The 17,485-nt window shown below is 55.7% G+C and overlaps 3 protein-coding genes across 12 annotated transcripts; 2 read left to right on the top strand and 1 right to left on the bottom strand.

The window, feature by feature from the left end:
- Window positions 1-32: 32 nt before the first annotated feature.
- On the bottom strand, window positions 33-4,302 carry ABHD14B (abhydrolase domain containing 14B). 3 transcript variants are annotated; one of them, XM_074344783.1, is made up of 5 exons: window positions 4,089-4,302; window positions 3,334-3,367; window positions 2,908-3,143; window positions 1,454-1,695; window positions 33-1,075 (listed from the first exon to the last, which is right to left on the bottom strand). In XM_074344783.1, the coding sequence occupies exons 1-5, from the start codon at window positions 4,285-4,287 to the stop codon at window positions 896-898; spliced, it is 891 nt and encodes a 296-aa protein (XP_074200884.1). In that variant the 5' UTR covers window positions 4,288-4,302; the 3' UTR covers window positions 33-895. The 3 variants fall into 3 exon arrangements, with proteins under 3 accessions (XP_074200884.1, XP_074200885.1, XP_074200886.1); XM_074344784.1 differs by lacking the exon at window positions 3,334-3,367 and having other exon boundaries at window positions 4,089-4,232; XM_074344785.1 differs by lacking the exon at window positions 3,334-3,367 and having other exon boundaries at window positions 2,908-3,287; window positions 4,089-4,228.
- Window positions 3,598-10,228, top strand: ABHD14A (abhydrolase domain containing 14A). Of its 6 annotated transcripts, none has more exons than XM_045505928.2 (5): window positions 3,598-3,780; window positions 7,633-7,842; window positions 8,029-8,144; window positions 9,392-9,660; window positions 9,877-10,228. In XM_045505928.2, exons 2-5 carry the CDS (start codon window positions 7,649-7,651, stop codon window positions 10,057-10,059), a joined length of 762 nt encoding a protein of 253 aa, XP_045361884.1. In that variant the 5' UTR covers window positions 3,598-3,780; window positions 7,633-7,648; the 3' UTR covers window positions 10,060-10,228. The 6 variants fall into 6 exon arrangements, with proteins under 6 accessions (XP_045361884.1, XP_045361885.1, XP_045361886.1 ...); XM_045505929.2 differs by lacking the exon at window positions 3,598-3,780 and adding an exon at window positions 3,800-3,945; XM_045505930.2 differs by lacking the exon at window positions 3,598-3,780 and adding an exon at window positions 3,800-3,963.
- A 1,938-nt stretch (window positions 10,229-12,166) lies between these two features.
- Window positions 12,167-17,297, top strand: ACY1 (aminoacylase 1). Of its 3 annotated transcripts, none has more exons than XM_074344781.1 (15): window positions 12,167-12,293; window positions 12,940-13,055; window positions 13,740-13,804; window positions 13,895-13,999; window positions 14,349-14,443; window positions 14,716-14,792; window positions 14,883-14,972; window positions 15,073-15,129; window positions 15,473-15,546; window positions 15,639-15,688; window positions 15,805-15,949; window positions 16,048-16,116; window positions 16,712-16,791; window positions 16,900-16,960; window positions 17,044-17,297. In XM_074344781.1, the coding sequence occupies exons 2-15, from the start codon at window positions 12,962-12,964 to the stop codon at window positions 17,206-17,208; spliced, it is 1,227 nt and encodes a 408-aa protein (XP_074200882.1). In that variant the 5' UTR covers window positions 12,167-12,293; window positions 12,940-12,961; the 3' UTR covers window positions 17,209-17,297. The 3 variants fall into 3 exon arrangements, with proteins under 3 accessions (XP_074200882.1, XP_010967396.2, XP_010967395.2); XM_010969094.3 differs by lacking the exon at window positions 12,167-12,293 and adding an exon at window positions 12,301-12,530 and having other exon boundaries at window positions 16,887-16,960; window positions 17,044-17,186; XM_010969093.3 differs by lacking the exon at window positions 12,167-12,293 and adding an exon at window positions 12,303-12,530.
- The last annotated feature ends 188 nt before the right edge of the window (window positions 17,298-17,485 follow it).

Raw genomic sequence — 17,485 nt, 5'->3', positions numbered from 1 at the left:
CGGCGCTCCGGAGACAGCGAGAGCCTGCGGGGTCTAATTGCATCACTTTATTTCACAGACCTCCGCTCTCCGTCTCCCCAGCCCCCAAACCTCAGCGCAGGAAGCAAGCTCGATTGAGAAGACCCAGGCCTAATAACCTGAGGCTCTGTGGAGCACCCAGAAGGAGGGGGGAAAGCTGGGAGACCTGAGGATGGAATGGGTGGCCCTCTGCTTTTGGGGGCATTTCTTATCTAAGGCCAGTTGCAGCCTGTGGGTAAATGAAGTTCAGAGCTGGCCACACCTAAGCCTGGCAGAGGATCTCCTGCAAGGCCTGGCCCATGAGGTCCCCACCTTCCCAGATGTGGCATGCTATATGGTTGAGAAGGGCAGCATGTGCCTGTGCAAGTGTTGTATGAGAGGCACAGTTTGCGTGTATGCGCGCGTGCGTGTGTGCGCGCGCGCGCAATGCATAGCTGCTGGGAGAGTGTGCCTGTCCCTCCAGAAACATGTGGGTGGGCATGTATGTATCCGTGGCCTGAGAGGTGGGGGTAAGGGGTGTGAATGCTCAGCAGGGCAGCCAAAGGAGCAGAGGAGGTGGGAGGTGGGGGAAGGCTGGTCAGAGCAGAGGAAGGAGTGCAGGCCCAGCAGGAATGTCTATAAGGGAAGCTCATCTAATGGATTACCCTCCACCAGATTATGTTCCTTGATTCCTTAATTTTTTTCTCTGGATTTCACCGCTCCAGTCTGTCACTGCAAGAGAAAGAGGAAGAGGAAAAGACAGATAGACCCTAAGAGACAAAAGACAGACAGACACACGTGTTGCGTGTGCATAATGAGCAGGAGCCCTGGAGGGAGAGAGAATGAGAGAGAGCCCAAGGCAGGCAGGTTGCCCCACCGCCATCAGCAGGCCTGGGCCTCATGCTAACCCCTGCAGGAAATCCAGGAGCCCTGTATGCCACTCCTCGGGTTTGTCAAGGTAACAGGGGTGCCCCGCCCCCTCCAGGACCAACACCCGGTGGTTGGGCAGCTGCTTCAGGTGCTCAAAGCTGGTCTGACCCATGGGGTCCTGGTCTCCATATACGATAAGAACCGAGGTCTAGAGAAAAGAAAGGGAGGCAGAGTCAACAGGGACCTGCCACACCAGCCCCAGTCTCCTGGAGATCAGCTCCAGCCCTCCCCATCATGTCAGTCCCTGGGGTCACCTCAGATGAGAGGGAGAGACAAGGTGGCCCATAGCGGGGGTAGAGTCGGGCAGGGGAACAGAGAGGCATGAATTTGTGTCTGCCCGGCACACAGTTTAGCATAAGGCTTGGCACAGTAATCTGCTGATAAGTTACCAAAAGGGCAGAATTTGGTGGTTCAGCTCCCCACAGAAGCCACTCATTGGTTACCCCCTCCCCAGATGAGGAAGAGTCCTGGAATGGACCCTTCCTTGCTCCCGGCAGGGATATCTCAGCCTCCCGCACAGGGGTACCTTCACACCAGCATAGTCAGCAGCGTTGATTTTGTCAGTGCAGATGGGGGCCACTGGCACATAGCCCCGGAGCTGGGAGCCTGGGGCCGTGAGGAAGGGCAGGGAGTACATGCCACTCAACGACGGGCTGATCACAACAGGGGGGCCCAGGGCCAAGGCATCCACCACAGCTGCCAGGAAGCTGCTCGGGGCTAGCTCCCCGATAGGGGCAGGGGCTGCCGCTTCCTTGGAGCGCCCCAGACCTGCAGGGATTCAGGTGTGGGAGAGACAGAGGTGGTGAGTAGGAAAACAGGGGAGAGAGGTTTCCTTCCTCCAGGAAGCCCTCCTAGGTCAATCTCTGGCAGCATGCAATGTACCTGAGTTTATTCCTAAAGCAGCCTAGATCTGTCATATCTGGAGCAAGCTATAAGGCATTTCCCTATGTGTTTGTGCCCATCTCCCCCAGCAGTATAGTGTCCTCAAAGAATCAGGCTCTGAAGTCCAACATGGCTGAGTCCAAGTCCCAGTTCTCCACTTACTATGTGACCTTGGGAAAGTCCCCTCAGCCCTCTCTCAGCTGCTCAGTTACCCCATCTGTTAAAAGGAGATAACCAAAGTATCTGCCATTTAAAATTGTTGTGAAAATTAAGTGAGTTAACTGCTTCAGAGACATCTGTCCCAGGACCAGCAGGGTGGATGCCTCCAGCACTGTGGCTGAGGGGCTAGCTCTGCCCACATACCTCCCCTCCAATTAGTCCCTACCTTCTACAGAGAGATTAGTTCAAGGCCTTGGCCTTGAAGTTCAACCCAACCCACTGTCAGAACCAATCCTAACCTGGCCTGGAGGCCCGCCCTTGGACACTGAAAACCATACTGGCCATGGCCAGTGAGGGGAGCAGGTCAGCCATGCTGCCCCTTCCACACTTGGCACCATAAGCTGGGGCCTGCCAGTCATGTCTGGCAGTCTGGGGTGGACCCTGCCTCTCCAGGATCTAACTTTGAGCTTTGTAGGTGAAATCATGACTGAGGGCTTAGCCACCCACCAGGCCCTGCCCTGTCCACAGAGTGTCAGGAGACTCAGTCTCACTTCTCCACAGAGCCTGTGGTTATGGCTCTTTCAAAATATTTTACTTCCAATCAGCTGAGCACAGATTATGTGTCAGGTACTGGCCACAAATTTACATGGATAATCTCATTCCATTCTCACCAGAGCCAACCCCCAGAATGATTGTGGTTATCTCCCTTTACAGACGAGGAAACAGAGGCTCAGAAACACTGCCTGGGCAACACAGTTGGGCACTTCCAGACCATATTCGGACGAGGATTAGAGAGGCCCGAAGGCCCTTGCAGTGTACACTGTGTCCTATCAAGCTCAGAGGTCAGCCTGGCTAGGTCCTCCCAGTCTCCCAGCCCCCAGCCCTTGGTCCCCTGTGAGGCCCCCACAATCCCTGTCCAGAAGGCTGCCCCAGAGATACCTGGCAGGTCAATGGCCACAGCTCGGTAGCCAGCCTGGGCGAGCCTGTGCAGCGTGCCCAGGTTCTTCCAGGTCTCAGAGGAGAAGCGTATACCATGCAACAGCAGCACGGAGAAGCAGGCAGCCTGCCCACCGCCCGGCCCAGCCTCTCGGAAGAAGAGACTCTGACCCTGCACCTGGATGGTGCCCTCACGCAGCTCCACGCCCGCCATACCTGCCTCTGTGCTGGTGAAGTGCCTGTAGTTCAAGGCCAGACTGATGAGGAGCCCAGGAACACCCTGCCCCAGGGGGCACCGGGAAGACTGCCACAGAGAGGGTGGGGGACCCTCCCGAAGCAACAAGGAGGCCTCTAGGAGGCCCCCAGAACTCTGCAAACATGCTCTAGGGTGAGGAAGACAGAGGTGTTATTTCTGCCTTTGCTACTCACCTAATTGTACAGCCTTGGGCCTTGGTTTCCTCATCTGAAATTTGGGACATTAAAGCCTACCTCAATAATTTACCAGTTTAAAAAAAAAAGGAATCGACAAGTGAGGGTGCCCAATCTTAGAAATAACTCAATACATGGGGCTCCCATTACGATTATTGTTCTCATTGTTATTATCCTTTTCTACGAATGGGGCTAACAAAATAGTACTCAGCTCATAGGCGGCTGATAGGATTGAATGAGGCCGGGCACGTAAAACACTCAGCCGGTGCCTAGCCCGTAGTAAGCATAGTCAATGTTCAATCAACTCTGAGTAGCTGACTATTGCTTGTCAACTTCTTCCTCTTCTAGACACTGTTACAGGTCGTGAGTTGGCACCGCAAGCCGGAGAGGGTCGAGGTTGGAGTAAAAAATCCTATCTTCCAGGGGCGGAAACCAGAGCGCTGAGCGGTGAGCGGGAACTTTGGAGTTCCGGCCAGCAAGGGATGGGGGGTGCTCAGCACGCTGCCCGCTGGGGCCCAACGCACTGACGCCGCGGTCAAGGGCGCGGTCACCGGCGCCACCACCGCTCGCTCTGTCCCCTCCGAGGACCTCGGTTCTGGCTCGCTGGGTCTGGTAGGGCGCACGCAGAAGGTGTGGGGGCAGACCCGAGGAAAGGGACCGGGGGAGCCGATATGGGAAGGGCAGAAACTTGGGGTAGGTGGGGGCGGGCTCTAGCTGGAGAGAGGAAGAGAGGGTCGGGGGCGCGGGGCAGGTACCTGGGGAGCTGCGTGGGCTTGCGCAGACAGGAGGCCGGCGAGGGGAGGCGGCGACTGGGGCCCGGGGCAGGGAAGCAGAGAAGGGGCTGGAGCGGGGATGTGGCCCTCCGGAGGGCGGGGACCGAGCCGTGCCCCGGCTCCGAGGCTCCCTCTTGTGGTCACAGGCCGTCGCAGGGCCGGTGGGTGCTGCTGCGCCCATCTTTTCACAGCGGCCCCACGTGCTCCCAGCACTGCGCTGGGTCGCGCCTGAGACCCTCAGCGACCTGCCCCACGTGCACATGGTGTGGCTTGAGAAAGAAGGTTCCTTTGTGGTCTCATCCCTGTTGCTCTCAGCACCCTTTCTCCCTATCCCCCTCAATCTCAGCCTGGGCTGTCCAGGCCGGGAGTTGTGAGCCTGGCACGCAGTTGAGGCCCGACAGGTTTGAGTGAGAAGCTTTGCCAATGTCCAGCCTTGATCTTTTTCCCAACGCCTCCGAGCCAATTTCCTTGCCTGTAGAATCGGTGTGATGTTGCCTGCCTCAAAGAGCGCTAATAAGAAGTGAGTCCTGTAGGTTCCCTGCAGCCTCCCTGTGCGGGGCCTCGCAGCACAGGCCAGAGGAAGACCAAATATTGGTCATATGTCGCCAAGGATAGGTGACCTATGGGGACGTGAAGGAGCCTAGAGGCCACCCCGGGTTTTAACCGAACGCGTGCCACCTGTGTATTTGTAGGAGTCAGGGCAGTGGTTGGGTTCAGACCTGGGGCTGCTGCGTAATGGTACTAATATCTGGCAGTTACGCAGCGAGACCTCCGCGCCGGACACTGTTCTAAGGTTCGACAGGCCCCCAAGTCCTTAATACAGTTCTCCGTGGTGGTGACAACCCTATATGGTCCTCTTAAGATAACCGTTATCCTAAACTCAACTGTCCAGAACAGAAACTGAGCATGGGTGGAGCCTGGTGGGAAGAAGCCATGTGGTTCTTCCCCGAAAGCAATCTGGAAAATCTAGACTGAGGGGCCAGGACTGTGTGCTGTGTTGGGACGCCACCCCCAGTCCCCTCTCCAAGGCGTCTACAAGGCGCGGACCCTACGACTGCGGACTGCGCAAGCGCGCCTCAGTGGCCGCGCTCTCCGCCGCCTAGTGCCGGTAGCCTTTCGCAGAGCTGCGCAGGCAGCGCACTGGTCGCCGCGCTGTCTGGGGCTGTTTGCGCCTGTGCTGAGCCCGCCCCGCAGTGGCCGAGCCGGTCGATCATCCCAGTCGGCCGGGTGAGTGTCCCAGGGGAGTGAGGCCAGCAGGGTGCCCGGGGCGGGCTGTCCTTACCCCGCCCCATGTCCTGGCGCCTTGGGGAAGAGTCCTGCGGGAGGGGCCGCGCCTGGACAGCGGGTGTGCGTATGTTCGTGTGATGTGTGTGTGTGCGCGCGCGCGCGCGTGTTGTGTGCGTGTGTGTGCACCCCCGCGAACGTTTGTCGGCGTGTGTTCTTGGGGGTCTGGGTGTACGTGTGTGTCAGTGTATTGTGTGTTAGTGTTTCTCTGTGCCTGCGTTGGGAGAGTGTGTGGGTCTGTCTGCCCGCTGGTGTCTGTGTATGTCTACTGTGTGCATTTCTGTGAGTGTGATTTTAAGGGTCTGTTTCTACCTGAGAGTCTGTGTATGTATTTCTGAGGGTCTGTGTTTGCGGGGTCCATCTGTCTGCCTGTGCATGTGTTTCTTGTGAGCATGTGTAGTTTTAGGGTTGTGTGTATGACTGTGCTTGAAATATGAGGGTCTGCAAATGATTTTGAAAGCGTATGTCTATCTGTATCTGACTGTGTGTGATTTTTGAGGGTGTGTATTTCCAAGTATCGATTGCACACAGGCCCGCGCGTGTGCAAGGAAGCTGCGTGTACGTGCAGGGAATTGATTGTACAAATGAAGTGTTTGGGGACAAGACTCATTGTGTGCACGTGTGTACACCTATGTGTCATTGTCAACGTGGCTGCCAAGCACCTAACGCGGGTACAGCTCCCCCCTCCCCCCCATATCTGTAGAGTATATTGTCTAGTGTGCCAGCTGCCTGGGTTACCATAGCAACAAGTCCCGTCCCTCTTTTCCTGGAGAGAAGCCCCAGTGCCCCAGGACCACCACGAAGAGAGGTTCAGCGTGCATGCTTGGCCTGGTGGGAACCTAGGGTGACACCAGTTGGAGGCTTGCATGCGAGTCTGGCTGGTCACGGTCAGAAAGAAGAGAGGAGCCCGCTCTTCCTCCACCCAGCTGCTGGGTTTCCATTAGCCCTAGTTGGCCTGCCACTGCAGTCACCACCTAACCCTGACTCCTGGGGGTGGGGCTTGGGAAACATCCCCAAAGCTTCTGGGAGAGGTGGTAGGGCATAGGCGATTCCCCAGCTCCCAGTTGGCACTTATTAAAGACGTGTTTACTGGAATCTGGGAACAAGGCAGGCCCGCTCATCCTAGACCCAAGACATGATGACCCAACAGCCCCCATCAAGTTCACTGTATTATTGAAATCTCACAGGAAGCTTGGGAAGGCAGCCATGAAGTTGTCACCCCCGTTTTATTGACAAACTGAAGGCACATAGCCAGCAATTGACAGAGCAGAATCTCAAAGGCAGGGCTAACTGCTCTGCCTGGGTCCTGGATCCTGAGGTCTGTCTTCTGGGCTGGCAAAGGATCCAGACTGGAGGAGCCCACGAAGCAGGTCATTTGCCGTGAAGCTGGGGGGTGGGATACATTCGTCTCTCCAGCCTCCATGCTGCCCTTTCTGTTTCTAGGTGGGCCATGCTCCTCCCTAGCCTCATACCCCCTCGTGCCTAGGCACTTCCTCCATCAAGGATATTCTCCATAATCTGCCCTCCCACTTAATATTAGCTGGGGTAGAGTATTAGATATTCCCTTCAATTATAAAACACATTCTGATTTTAGCATTGTTATATGCAGCGTGATAAAAAGAACCATTTCCAAACATGCTTTTACCTTTTAATGTCTTTCACCTTTAATAACCCTCCCAACTCCCATCCCACTAGCAAGGTTCCCGTTCATCCATTACCTCCCAGCTCAGGTTTCCATCTTGGCAAACCAAGTGTGGCCTGGTGGTTAGCAAGCCAGACATGGGCTCAAGTCCCAGTTCCCCTACTGGCTACTCTGCACGTTGGGCATGAGAATTTACCTCTCTGAGCTTCAATTTCCTCATTTGTTGGAGACCTATAGTCATATCTGCTCCACAGCATTCTTAATTGGATTCATGAGGAATTACATGTGAAGGGCCAAGGACAGAGCCTGGTTGTCAGAAGCTCTTGATGAGTGGAAGTGGTTTCAGCTGGCACAAGGATAATGGTGGCCACCGATGCTAGGGGGACATCTCAGATGCTCCTCATGCTGTGGGGTATCTGAGCCCTTGCCCTGGCATGTGGAGTAGTGGGTGTGAACCCTCAGACCCTTGCCCAGAGCAGGAGAAAGGGCAAGGGCTGAGCTTTTCCTCTCCGGGGACTTCTGGGTGGGGTTTGAGGAAGAGTTCAGGGGGCCTTGTGGATCTCAGCCCTACCCTCTTCTCCCTCTCCTCTCCTCCTACAGACTGGTTCAGACCTCCATGAGCCGGTCCCAGGTAGCCCTGCTGGGCCTGGGCCTGCTGCTCATGCTGCTACTGTACATGGGACTGCCAGGACCCCCTGACCAGACCTCCTGGCTCTGGAGAGATCCCAATGTCACGATCCTGGCTGGTTTCACCCCTGGCAACGCCCCCATTTTTTACCGCGAGGTGATCCCATTCCACCGGGTCCGCAGGTGGGTGCTGACCCCAGGGCATAGTGCCAGGACTAGGCCCAAGGGGAGTCCCTTTGTGGAACCCCCAGCTTAATTCAGGGTGCTCAGGGCCTGGGAAGGCGGGCTGTGGGAGAAGCCTAGGATGAAAGAACCGTGGGCCACTCCCAGACCCCCAGAACACACATTCCCCTGTGTGCCTACCCACAGGTTGGATGTGGTACTGCTCCACGGAAAGGCCTTTAACTCCTACACATGGGAGCAGCTGGGCACGCTGCAGCTGCTGGCACAGAGGGGCTACCGGGCCGTGGCCCTCGACCTCCCAGGTGAGAGCCCCTACCCATGGGTCTACGGGGGCAGTTTCCTAGAGCGGACAACTGGAGGAGTAGGAGAGCCCTAAGGTGTGACTGGGGAGCATCTAGACCCCAATATCTGGACAGGCAGTGGCAGATTGCAAGGCAAGGTGGCAACACAAAAAGGTCTGTGTTTTTATTTTCTATCTTGAAGACAGCAGTGTGGTTGGTTGCATGTCCCAGAGCGGTTAGAAACATGACCCTCCTTACAAGCGATTGCCTGGGGAGATCTCACTGGACTTTTCGATGACAAACTAGGCAGCTTTTTGTTTGTTTTTCAGCTATACAAATGATTTATGCTATTTTTTTTTTAAATTTTGGGCAGGGGTAATAGGTTTATTTATTTATTTATTTTTATCGGAGGGCCTGGGGATTGAACCCAGGACCTTGTACATGCTAAGCACGCACTCTACCAATGAGCTGTACCCTCCCCCCATGCTATTATTCTTGTCATTAAAAAATCAAACAGGAGTGATGCCCTCAGAGGCCCATGCCATGTTTCTCTCCCTCTTACCTCTCTAAGGAGTCTGGGGGTGCCAGCCCCTCTTGGGGCGTTTCCATACCTAGAGACACAGACTATATGCAGGATTGTGTGTGTGGATGGCTATAAACATGACAGGGGTCCTGCCTGCTTAGCCAGTCTATCTGCAGCCTGGGTCTCTCCTCCTCTACCATGTCTCAGGGATCATGCTAGGTAGTCTGACCCTCCCTCGCTGTAGTGTGAGCCACCAGAGGGATAGAGCAGTTTTATCTGGCCATTTCTTTCCTGGTGGCTGATTTAGCTTTTAGTGTCAGTTGAAATGCTTGAGTAAGGAAGTCAAAGCATCTTTGGATGTGCTTCTCTGAGCATGTGGGCAATAATTTCTGTAGGGTAGCCATCAAGGACAACTGATGGGTTAAAGGACATATTTTTTAAAAATTTTTATCTTTAAAATAAATATTTATAATCTATCTTACTCTCCAAAAAATGCTATATGGAATTATCCTCCAATTAGTCATGTATGACTGTGCACATTTCCCCACATCTTCCCTAACACTTCATGTTATCAGTCTTTTTAGTTTTGCCAATATAATGAATGAAAGATGTTTTTTCTAGCAGGCCTATCACATTACAAAAAAAAAATAGCTCTGGGAAGTCTGGGGTAGCAGGTGCTATGTGCCACTGCCCCCCATCTCTTTTCCCTACCGTGGTGGGCAAGAAGGCCTGAATTCCTTCCCAGCCCCCCTCAGCAGATGCCTTCTGCTGTTCCCAGGTTTTGGGAACTCAGCACCTTCAAAGGAGGCAGGCACAGAGGCAGGGCGGGCAGAGCTGCTGGAGCGAGTGCTGCAGGACCTGGAGGTGAAGAATGCCGTGTTGGTGAGCCCTTCGCTGAGTGGCCGCTATGCTCTGCCATTCCTGATGAGAGGCCACCACCAGCTGCAGGGATTCGTGCCCATTGCACCCACTTCCACCCAGAACTACACCCAGGAACAATTCTGGGCTGTGAAGGTACTGGGAGGAGGGTTTCCAAAGGGTCTCCTGGCTCCCTGTCCCTGGCTCGAATCATGGTGGGGAAAGGATTCAGGTCTTACCTGGAGGACACATGGCCCCATTCCTGATCTGGATGGAAGAAATGGGGTGTTTGGGGAAGATTTCCTAAGGAGGTGGCTTCAGGGTCAGTCCTCATCAGACCCCAGGATCACAGCCCCTTGCCTTGCTCTGCAGACCCCAACTCTCATCCTGTATGGGGAGCTGGACCGCATCCTGGCACGAGAGTCACTGCGGCAGCTCCGCCACCTGCCTAACCACTCAGTGGTGAAGCTGCGTGACGCAGGCCATGCCTGCTACCTTCACAAGCCGCAAGACTTCCACCTCGCCCTCCTTGCCTTCCTTGACCACCTGCCTTGAGCTCACCCACTGTCCAGGCCCCCTAGGCCTGGCCTGAGTTTGAAGGGTCAGACCAGTCCCCCACCAGGGAGGCAGCCCCTGGGATTGGAGGGCAGAGGCCAGAGGACTGGGCCCTGTCAGGACCTCTCATTTCATCTCAGAGACACAATAAAAAAAAACATTTTTGTCATGCCTGGGGAGTGACAGGTCCTGTTTCCTGGCTTTGCTGCAATTGTGGTGGGAGTTGGAGACAACTCTGGATTGCTTCAAGGCTGGGAGATTGAGGGAGGGCTCCAGAGCCTGGGAAGGCTTAGGACATGGGCTGCTTCATAGCTGGCTACCCTCACCACTCTGTGACTCAGTTTCCTCATCTGTAAAATGGGCATGATGGTAACACCTAGCTCAGAGAATGGTTTTAGGATTGCGTGAATCTGGGTAAGCAGAGCACTTGGCCACACAGTGTTGGGGTGTGGGGGGTGGGGTCAGGGATATGGGGACATTAGTATTGCTAAATGACCACTGGGTTTGGTGGGAAATCCAGGGTCTGGCAGCTGAGCTGACTGAGAGTCAGGAATGCAGGACCTACTGCCTAAGGGAACCTGATGTTTAGAGATGGGGCTGGGGAATGTGGTTTAACAAGTAACAGTGCTAGTGCTGGGGAGAGGGAAACTCTTCTTGAGTTCTTGCCAGCTGGGCTAACAGTAAAATTGACACAAACAGATTAACAGGAGAAAAAGAGACAGATTTTTAATCATGCCCATGGAGGTCTCATTGGACCTAAGAAGTGGCCAAAGCAGGCAGCTTTTCTTACTTTTCAGACAAAGAATATATTTGTGAGGACTTGACAAAACAAAGAAAATTATGTTTTAGATGCTCAATTAATGAAGAATCTAGACAGAGTTTGGGCTTGGGGGTAGTACATTAAAGAAGTTAACAAGGTTTGTTTATACAGGCCTCTTGGCCTAAATTCTCTATTTCTGGCAATAAGGATGTCCTACCTCCAGATGCAGGAGCGTACCTTTCACCTGACAGATTTATTTCTTGCTTTCAAGGAGACAGAAAAGAGGGTCAGAATGTCCCTTTGCATTGGACATTTCTTAAGTAACTTTAATGCAAAATAATCAATATGCCAGTGAGGCAAAGTTTGGGGCAACCTACCCTGGGCCCCAACAATAGCATTGTTGGTGAACCAGCAAGTCTGCTTGCCTCTGGGAATGTGTGGGACAGCAGCCAAGGCTTAAACCCCAGGAGGTTTGGAAGGGACTCTTACCCTAGCCTCCCAGCCTGCCTCCGCCGTACCCAGAGGTCGAAGTCTTCAACCCTGATCCTCCCCAAGCTGATTCAACCCCAGGAGCAAAGGGCAGAACCCACTGAGAGTACAAAGGGCAGCCGGACGCACAAATGGTCAGCTACAACTGTGTGCAGTCTGTGGGTGGCCAGTGGAACTACCTGTGCCTCTTTATCCTTCCTCTCTGGTGGCCGCAGAAGAACCAGGGAGCCTGGCACAGGGTCAGCTAAGAATGTGCCATATGTATGCTTTTGTATACAAAAGCCTTTCATTCTGCCATATAGTGTCACGATGACATCCTCTCACCGTGACATCCTCTGTCATATCCAACCCCCATTTCTCACACTGTCATGCATTCATACCCACTGATACACACTGTTAGATTTGCCCACACAGCAGCACAATCACACGAGCGAGCACACATGCGCCTGTCCGTCCATTTATCCTTCATTCCTGGCACATTGTCTGAGCGTCTGCTCTGTGTCCTACCAGGGACAGAATCTTGCGGGTACATGGACCAACCTCCTGGAGCTCACAGTATGTAAGAACAAATATTAACCAATAAATTCTCCACACTGGAGGCCGAGGAGTCAGGGAGGCCTTCCCTGAGGAGCTGAGGCGTGAAGAAGGGAGAAGTCGAAAAGTCGCGAGAGGGGGTTGGAGGGCAGGCAGGGGCCAGCTTCGGAAGGACTTTTCAGGGCTGTACCCTGAGAGCGAGGGGGCGCCCAAGGAGTCAGCTGCGATGCTTAGGGTCAGTGCCCGCCCTCCTCCTCTCTGGCCCAATCGGGAGGTTGCAGGAGGTGGCGCCTGCTGCCCAGGACCAAGGGCGGGGCCTGGAGGGGGCGTATCCTGTTGGGCGGGACAGGGCCTGCGGGGGCGGGGCCAGCCTGGAGTCGCAGTCGGCCGCGGGGTGGAGCTGGCGGCGGAGGCAGCTTCCCCGGGGCGTGCTCCTGAATTCGAGACTTGGGTAACTGGCGGAGGCTGGAACCTAGGGCGGGCGTAGAGGTCCAAGACGACTGGGCCTTAGGGACTGGGACGGCCCTTACTCGCAGTCTTCGGTCCCGCCCAGTAGTCTGGATCCGGCCACGTGGTGGGCGGACCGGGGCGGTTCTGAACCTGAGACCTCGCTAGACCCTGAGTCTCGCCCAGAGTTCAGGGCGGGCGCTGAGGGGCGAGCGCGGACCCAAGACCAGCAGAGAGCGAGGTGGGGAGCCCTGGAGACGGGTAGAGGGATTCGGGGACTCCTTGACATGAAATCCGGGCAATTGGGAGAAATTTTTTTAGGAGGGCGGGGGAGTCAGTGTCTGGGTTCAAACCTGGCTCAGCTACTCCCTATCTGTCCCTGAACCTCTCTTAGCTTTTTCCCCTGTAATGTGGGCATTCAGAGGCACGAACTTCATGAGGCTCTTTGGGGGAGTAAATACGGAAATGTGTTGAAAGAGGCCAGCACAGCGCCTGACACAGATTGAGGGCTCTGTAACTGGGGGCTCCGAAACATGGTGTGCTCTCCCTGTGGGACGTCCGGGGAACCCCCGCCCGGAAAGGGGCAGCGTGCAGGAGTCCACCGGCCCCAGCGGCCCGGAGGGGTAGGTAGTCATTCGCTTTGCCCCCAGCTCACGGTGGCAGGGCAGCGCCATGGCCAGCAAGGGTCGCGAGGGCGAGCACCCATCCGTGACGCTCTTCCGTCAGTACCTGCGCATCCGCACCGTCCAGCCCGAGCCCGACTATGGTGAGAACGCGGCGGTTCAAGGCCCTGCAGTGGGGCTTCAGGGGCTGGGACTGTGCCCTAAACCAGGCTCCAACCGTTGTCACCCAGCTGAGCCCAATCTGCTGCCTCAAATGGCATCTCCACCCCTGTAGCAATCCACCCTAGATTGCTCAGCAGTCCCTCCAGGCTGTGGAGGGACAGTTTCTCCAGAGGCTGTCCTGCTCCAAAAGTTACTCCTAGCTTTAAATAAGGAACAACTTCACCTGACTCCCCAGGACTTGGGGTGGGGGAGGGGAGGATGGGGCAGCCACAAGGGAAAAAGTGGCCCCAGAAGCCCTTAGGGAATCAAGTTTGGTGGCTGGGAACTGTGTACACGGGCCCAGTCCAAATCCTTGATGTGTGTTTTACTATCTGGGAGACGGTGGGTGAGCCTCATGTCTCTGCCCCTGTTGCCCCATCTTTAAGGAAGATAATGTTGACACCTGCTTCTCACCCTGACTTCCCACCTGGCCTTCTACAAAGGGTTACTGACTGGCCAGATGTGTCTTCTTCCTTGGGGACAGAAATGCAGGTGTCTCTGGAAGGATGTAGAATTGCATTGAGGTGGGGGTCTGCTCCCCCTCTCTGGATGTACCCCCAGCTTTGCCTGGGCCGGTGGGAGGTGTAGGGAGGCAGAAACAGCAGCAAAACTCTCTGTGTCCCCAGGGGCTGCCGTGACCTTCCTTGAGGAGAGAGCCCGTCAGCTGGGCCTGGGCTGTCAGAAAGTGGAGGTGAGCCTGTGGCCTTGCCTGGGGAGGGGAGGTGGCCCTGGGGCAGCTCCTCAGCCTGCACTGACTAACTCTCCTCCTGGCCTTCTCCAGGTGGCACCTGGCCGTGTGGTGACTGTGCTGACCTGGCCAGGCACCAACCCCAGACTCTCCTCTCTGTTGCTCAACTCCCACACAGATGTGGTGCCTGTCTTCAAGGTGTGGGGGTTGTCCTTGGGGACAGAGATGCTGCAGACCCCCCATTTGACCGCAGGGAGACCACAGTGCTGGACCTGGCACTGACTCTCGATCTCATACGCACTACTCCACTCTAGCAGCCTCTGCCCAGTAGCCATTCCATGCCAGGGGTTGGGTGGGCATGGGAGGGTGGTGGGAGTGGGAGACAGAGATGAGGGATGGCTGTCAGCTGCCCTCTTCAGCCTTCTTTTGTCCCTTTCATCACCCCAACCCTCTGGTGGTGTGGGCTCCTGGGGCACCTGCTCGTAGGGCAGAGTGGATTAATGACTGCATTTGGGGCTTGGGTCCCTCTTCCTGCCTCTGCCTCCAGGAACATTGGAGTCATGACCCCTTTGAAGCCTTCAAGGATGCTGATGGCTACATCTATGGCAGGGGTACCCAGGATATGAAGTGTGTCAGCATCCAGTGAGTCCTTGTTCCCAGTGTCCCCACTGGCTCATTGGATTGAGCCCAGACCCAGGTGTTTGGAAAACCTCAAAGCCAAGGAACATCTTGACCCCTTCTCATGGGCAGGAATTACTGCTATGACCATTGCACGGATGGGGAGACAGGGACAGGGACTCTCTGGAATCACCTGCTGGGCTGTAGCAGAGCAGGGCTAAGGGCTCTAGCCTGCCCACTGAAGCATCTGGTGGTTCTCTACAGCACCTGGCTCACACCCTCTCACTACCCCTCAGGTACCTGGAGGCTGTGAGGAGGCTGAAGGATGAGGGCCACCATTTCCCCAGAACCATCCATATGACCTTTGTGCCAGGTAGGAGTGGCTTAGGGAGGTGCTCCTTCTAGGGCAGGGAGAGTGTGTTGTGGGCAGCCCCCTCATCTCACATTCCTGCTGCTTTTACAGATGAGGAGACTGGGGGTCACCAAGGCATGGAGCTGTTTGTAAAGCGGCCTGAGTTCCAGGCCCTGAGGGCTGGCTTTGCCCTGGATGAGGGTGAGCAGGGTGGCAGGCTGCTGAGTGGCCAGCAGGTGATAGGGAGGCTGCTAGTGAGGGCTGGGCCACTCCGCCCTCTGAACCCCCTTTCCCTCCTCAGGCCTGGCCAACCCCACTGACGCCTTCACCGTCTTTTACAGTGAGCGGAGTCCCTGGTGTGAGTATACGCTTGGAGGGAGGGGGTCCATATGCAGGTGGCAGACTGGGCTGGAAGGAGCAGGGGGCTGCCAAGGGTTCCCCAGCAAGTCAGGGCCTGAGTAGGCCTTGAACCCAGGTCCTCTGCCTCCCAGCCCCCATCCTACCTGGGCATCTCCTTCCTGAGCTTCTGAGGGGAGGCTCTAACTTCAGGCAGAAACCAGCTCTACACTGTGTATTCTGAGGGGGACAGAGCCCTGCCAGAGGAGCTGGGAATGAGGGGAAGGCCCTGGGCCCACCCAGGGCTGGTTGCTTTCCCAGCCCCTCCCGTGCTGAGGACATCCCCTTGTTCCTACCTCTCCCAGGGGTGCAGGTCACAAGCACTGGGAAGCCAGGCCACGGCTCGCGCTTCATTGAGGACACAGCAGCAGAGAAGCTGGTGCGGGACGCATGGGGAGGGAGTTGGGGAGTTCCGAAGGCTCTGTCCTGGGGCCACTAACCTCACACACATCTAATCTCACACTCTTCTAGCACAAGGTTGTGAGCTCCATCCTGGCTTTTCGGGAGAAGGAGAGGCAGAGGTAAGGCAGCCTGGGAAACGGCGCAGGGCTCTGGGACTCTGTGCAGGGGAGGATGGAGGCTGAGCCACCTTTTAATCTGTTCTTCCTCCTTGCTGCTGTTGCCACCCCGCCCCCAGGCTGCAGTCAAACCCTCAACTGAAGGAGGGGACTGTGACTTCTGTGAACCTGACGAAGATAGAAGGCGGTGTGGCCTATAATGTGGTACCTGCCACTATGAGTGCCAGCTTTGACTTCCGTGTGGCACCAGATGTGGATTTGAAGGTGCCACCTATGCCGGGGTCAGAAGGGAGTCTGGGTCCTCAGCCTGTCCTAGAGGCTCAGGGAGAGCCTGAGGGGTCAGGTTATCTCCCTTCTCATAGGCTTTCGAGGAGCAGCTGCAGGGCTGGTGCCAGGCAGCTGGTGAGGGCGTCACCTTGGAGTTCGCTCAGGTATGGACTCAGGACCTACGATGGGGGACTCGTGGGAGCTGGGGAGATGGTATGCCGAGTGTGTCACTGCATGAGTGTTTGCTGGCAGTGTTTGCGTACATCCAGGCATTTATTTGGCTGCAAGACGTCTTATTCACCAACAAACATTGGTTGTGGGGGCCACTGTTGTGTGCTGGGGAATAAATTCTAGGGAGGAAAATTAGAGCAGAGTTCTTGCCCTCACAGAACTTACAATATGAAGGGAAGACTTAAGACATGAATCAAATATATTATTTTTACATAAATATGAACACCATGGTCCAGGAAAGGCTGGGACCTTATACTGTGAGAACCAGTAACTGGAGGATGTGACCAGTCTGAGATGTCTGGGAACACCATCTTGAGGAAGGGACACTTGGGCTAGGATCTGAAGGAAGGATGGACACGAAATAAGTGAATGGAGGGGAAGGCCCCAGACCTGCAGCCTTTGAGGGACTGAAAGAGGGTCTCTTGCTGGACTGGCCAGCTGGATATCTGGGTAGGTGGGTGGATGTGTGCCCTGCGACAGGGCAAGATGCCAGGCCCTGCCCTGACCCTGCCATCCTTCTCCCCACAGAAGTGGACAGACTTCCAAGTGACATCTATTGATGACTCAGACCCCTGGTGGGCAGCATTTAGTGGGGTCTGCAAGGACATGTGAGCATACTGGCCAGCCCTTCTCTCCCCTTCCACCCTCCTTTGCCCCTTCAGTCCTTCCCTCACCCTCTCCCCTCTGCCTCCACCTTCACCAGGCTCTCTCTGCAGGAACCTCACTCTGGAGCCAGAGATCTTCCCTGCTTCCACCGATAGCCGCTATCTTCGCGCAGTGAGCCTCTTGCAGTAGGGTGGGCAGTAGGGTGGTTCTGGGCACTGGCCTTCCCCCTAATGGCTCCTCCTTGCCCCCTGCAGGCGGGGGTCCCAGCTCTGGGCTTCTCACCCATGAACCGCACACCCGTGCTGCTCCACGACCATGATGAGCGGCTGCATGAGGCCGTGTTCCTCCGCGGGATTGACATATACACTCGGCTCCTGCCCGCCCTGGCCAGTGTGCCCGCCCTGCCCAGTGATGGCTGAGCCCCACACTCCCTAACCTCCACCCTTGGCCAATGCCAAGGACCCCTTTTCTCTCCTGCCCAACAATAAAGTCTATGTGGACAGGGTCACTTCTGAAGTATTTAACAGCAAGGATGTTCATGGAGCAGGAGTTCAAAGATTTAACTGTTAACACCTACTTCAGACATGAGGGCCACACACCATGGGGGGCACTTGTTGCCCCAGCATAATTAACACCAACTCGTCCCAAGAACTCGGGGGACCATAAAACCCAGAGCAGTGGATGCTAGCCAGGCAC

Source organism: Camelus bactrianus, chromosome 17 (assembly GCF_048773025.1).
Source record: "Camelus bactrianus isolate YW-2024 breed Bactrian camel chromosome 17, ASM4877302v1, whole genome shotgun sequence".
NCBI classification, from domain to species: Eukaryota; Metazoa; Chordata; class Mammalia; order Artiodactyla; family Camelidae; genus Camelus; species Camelus bactrianus.
Note: the sequence above shows the minus strand (reverse complement) of the source record. Positions and strands in the feature narration are given on the sequence as shown.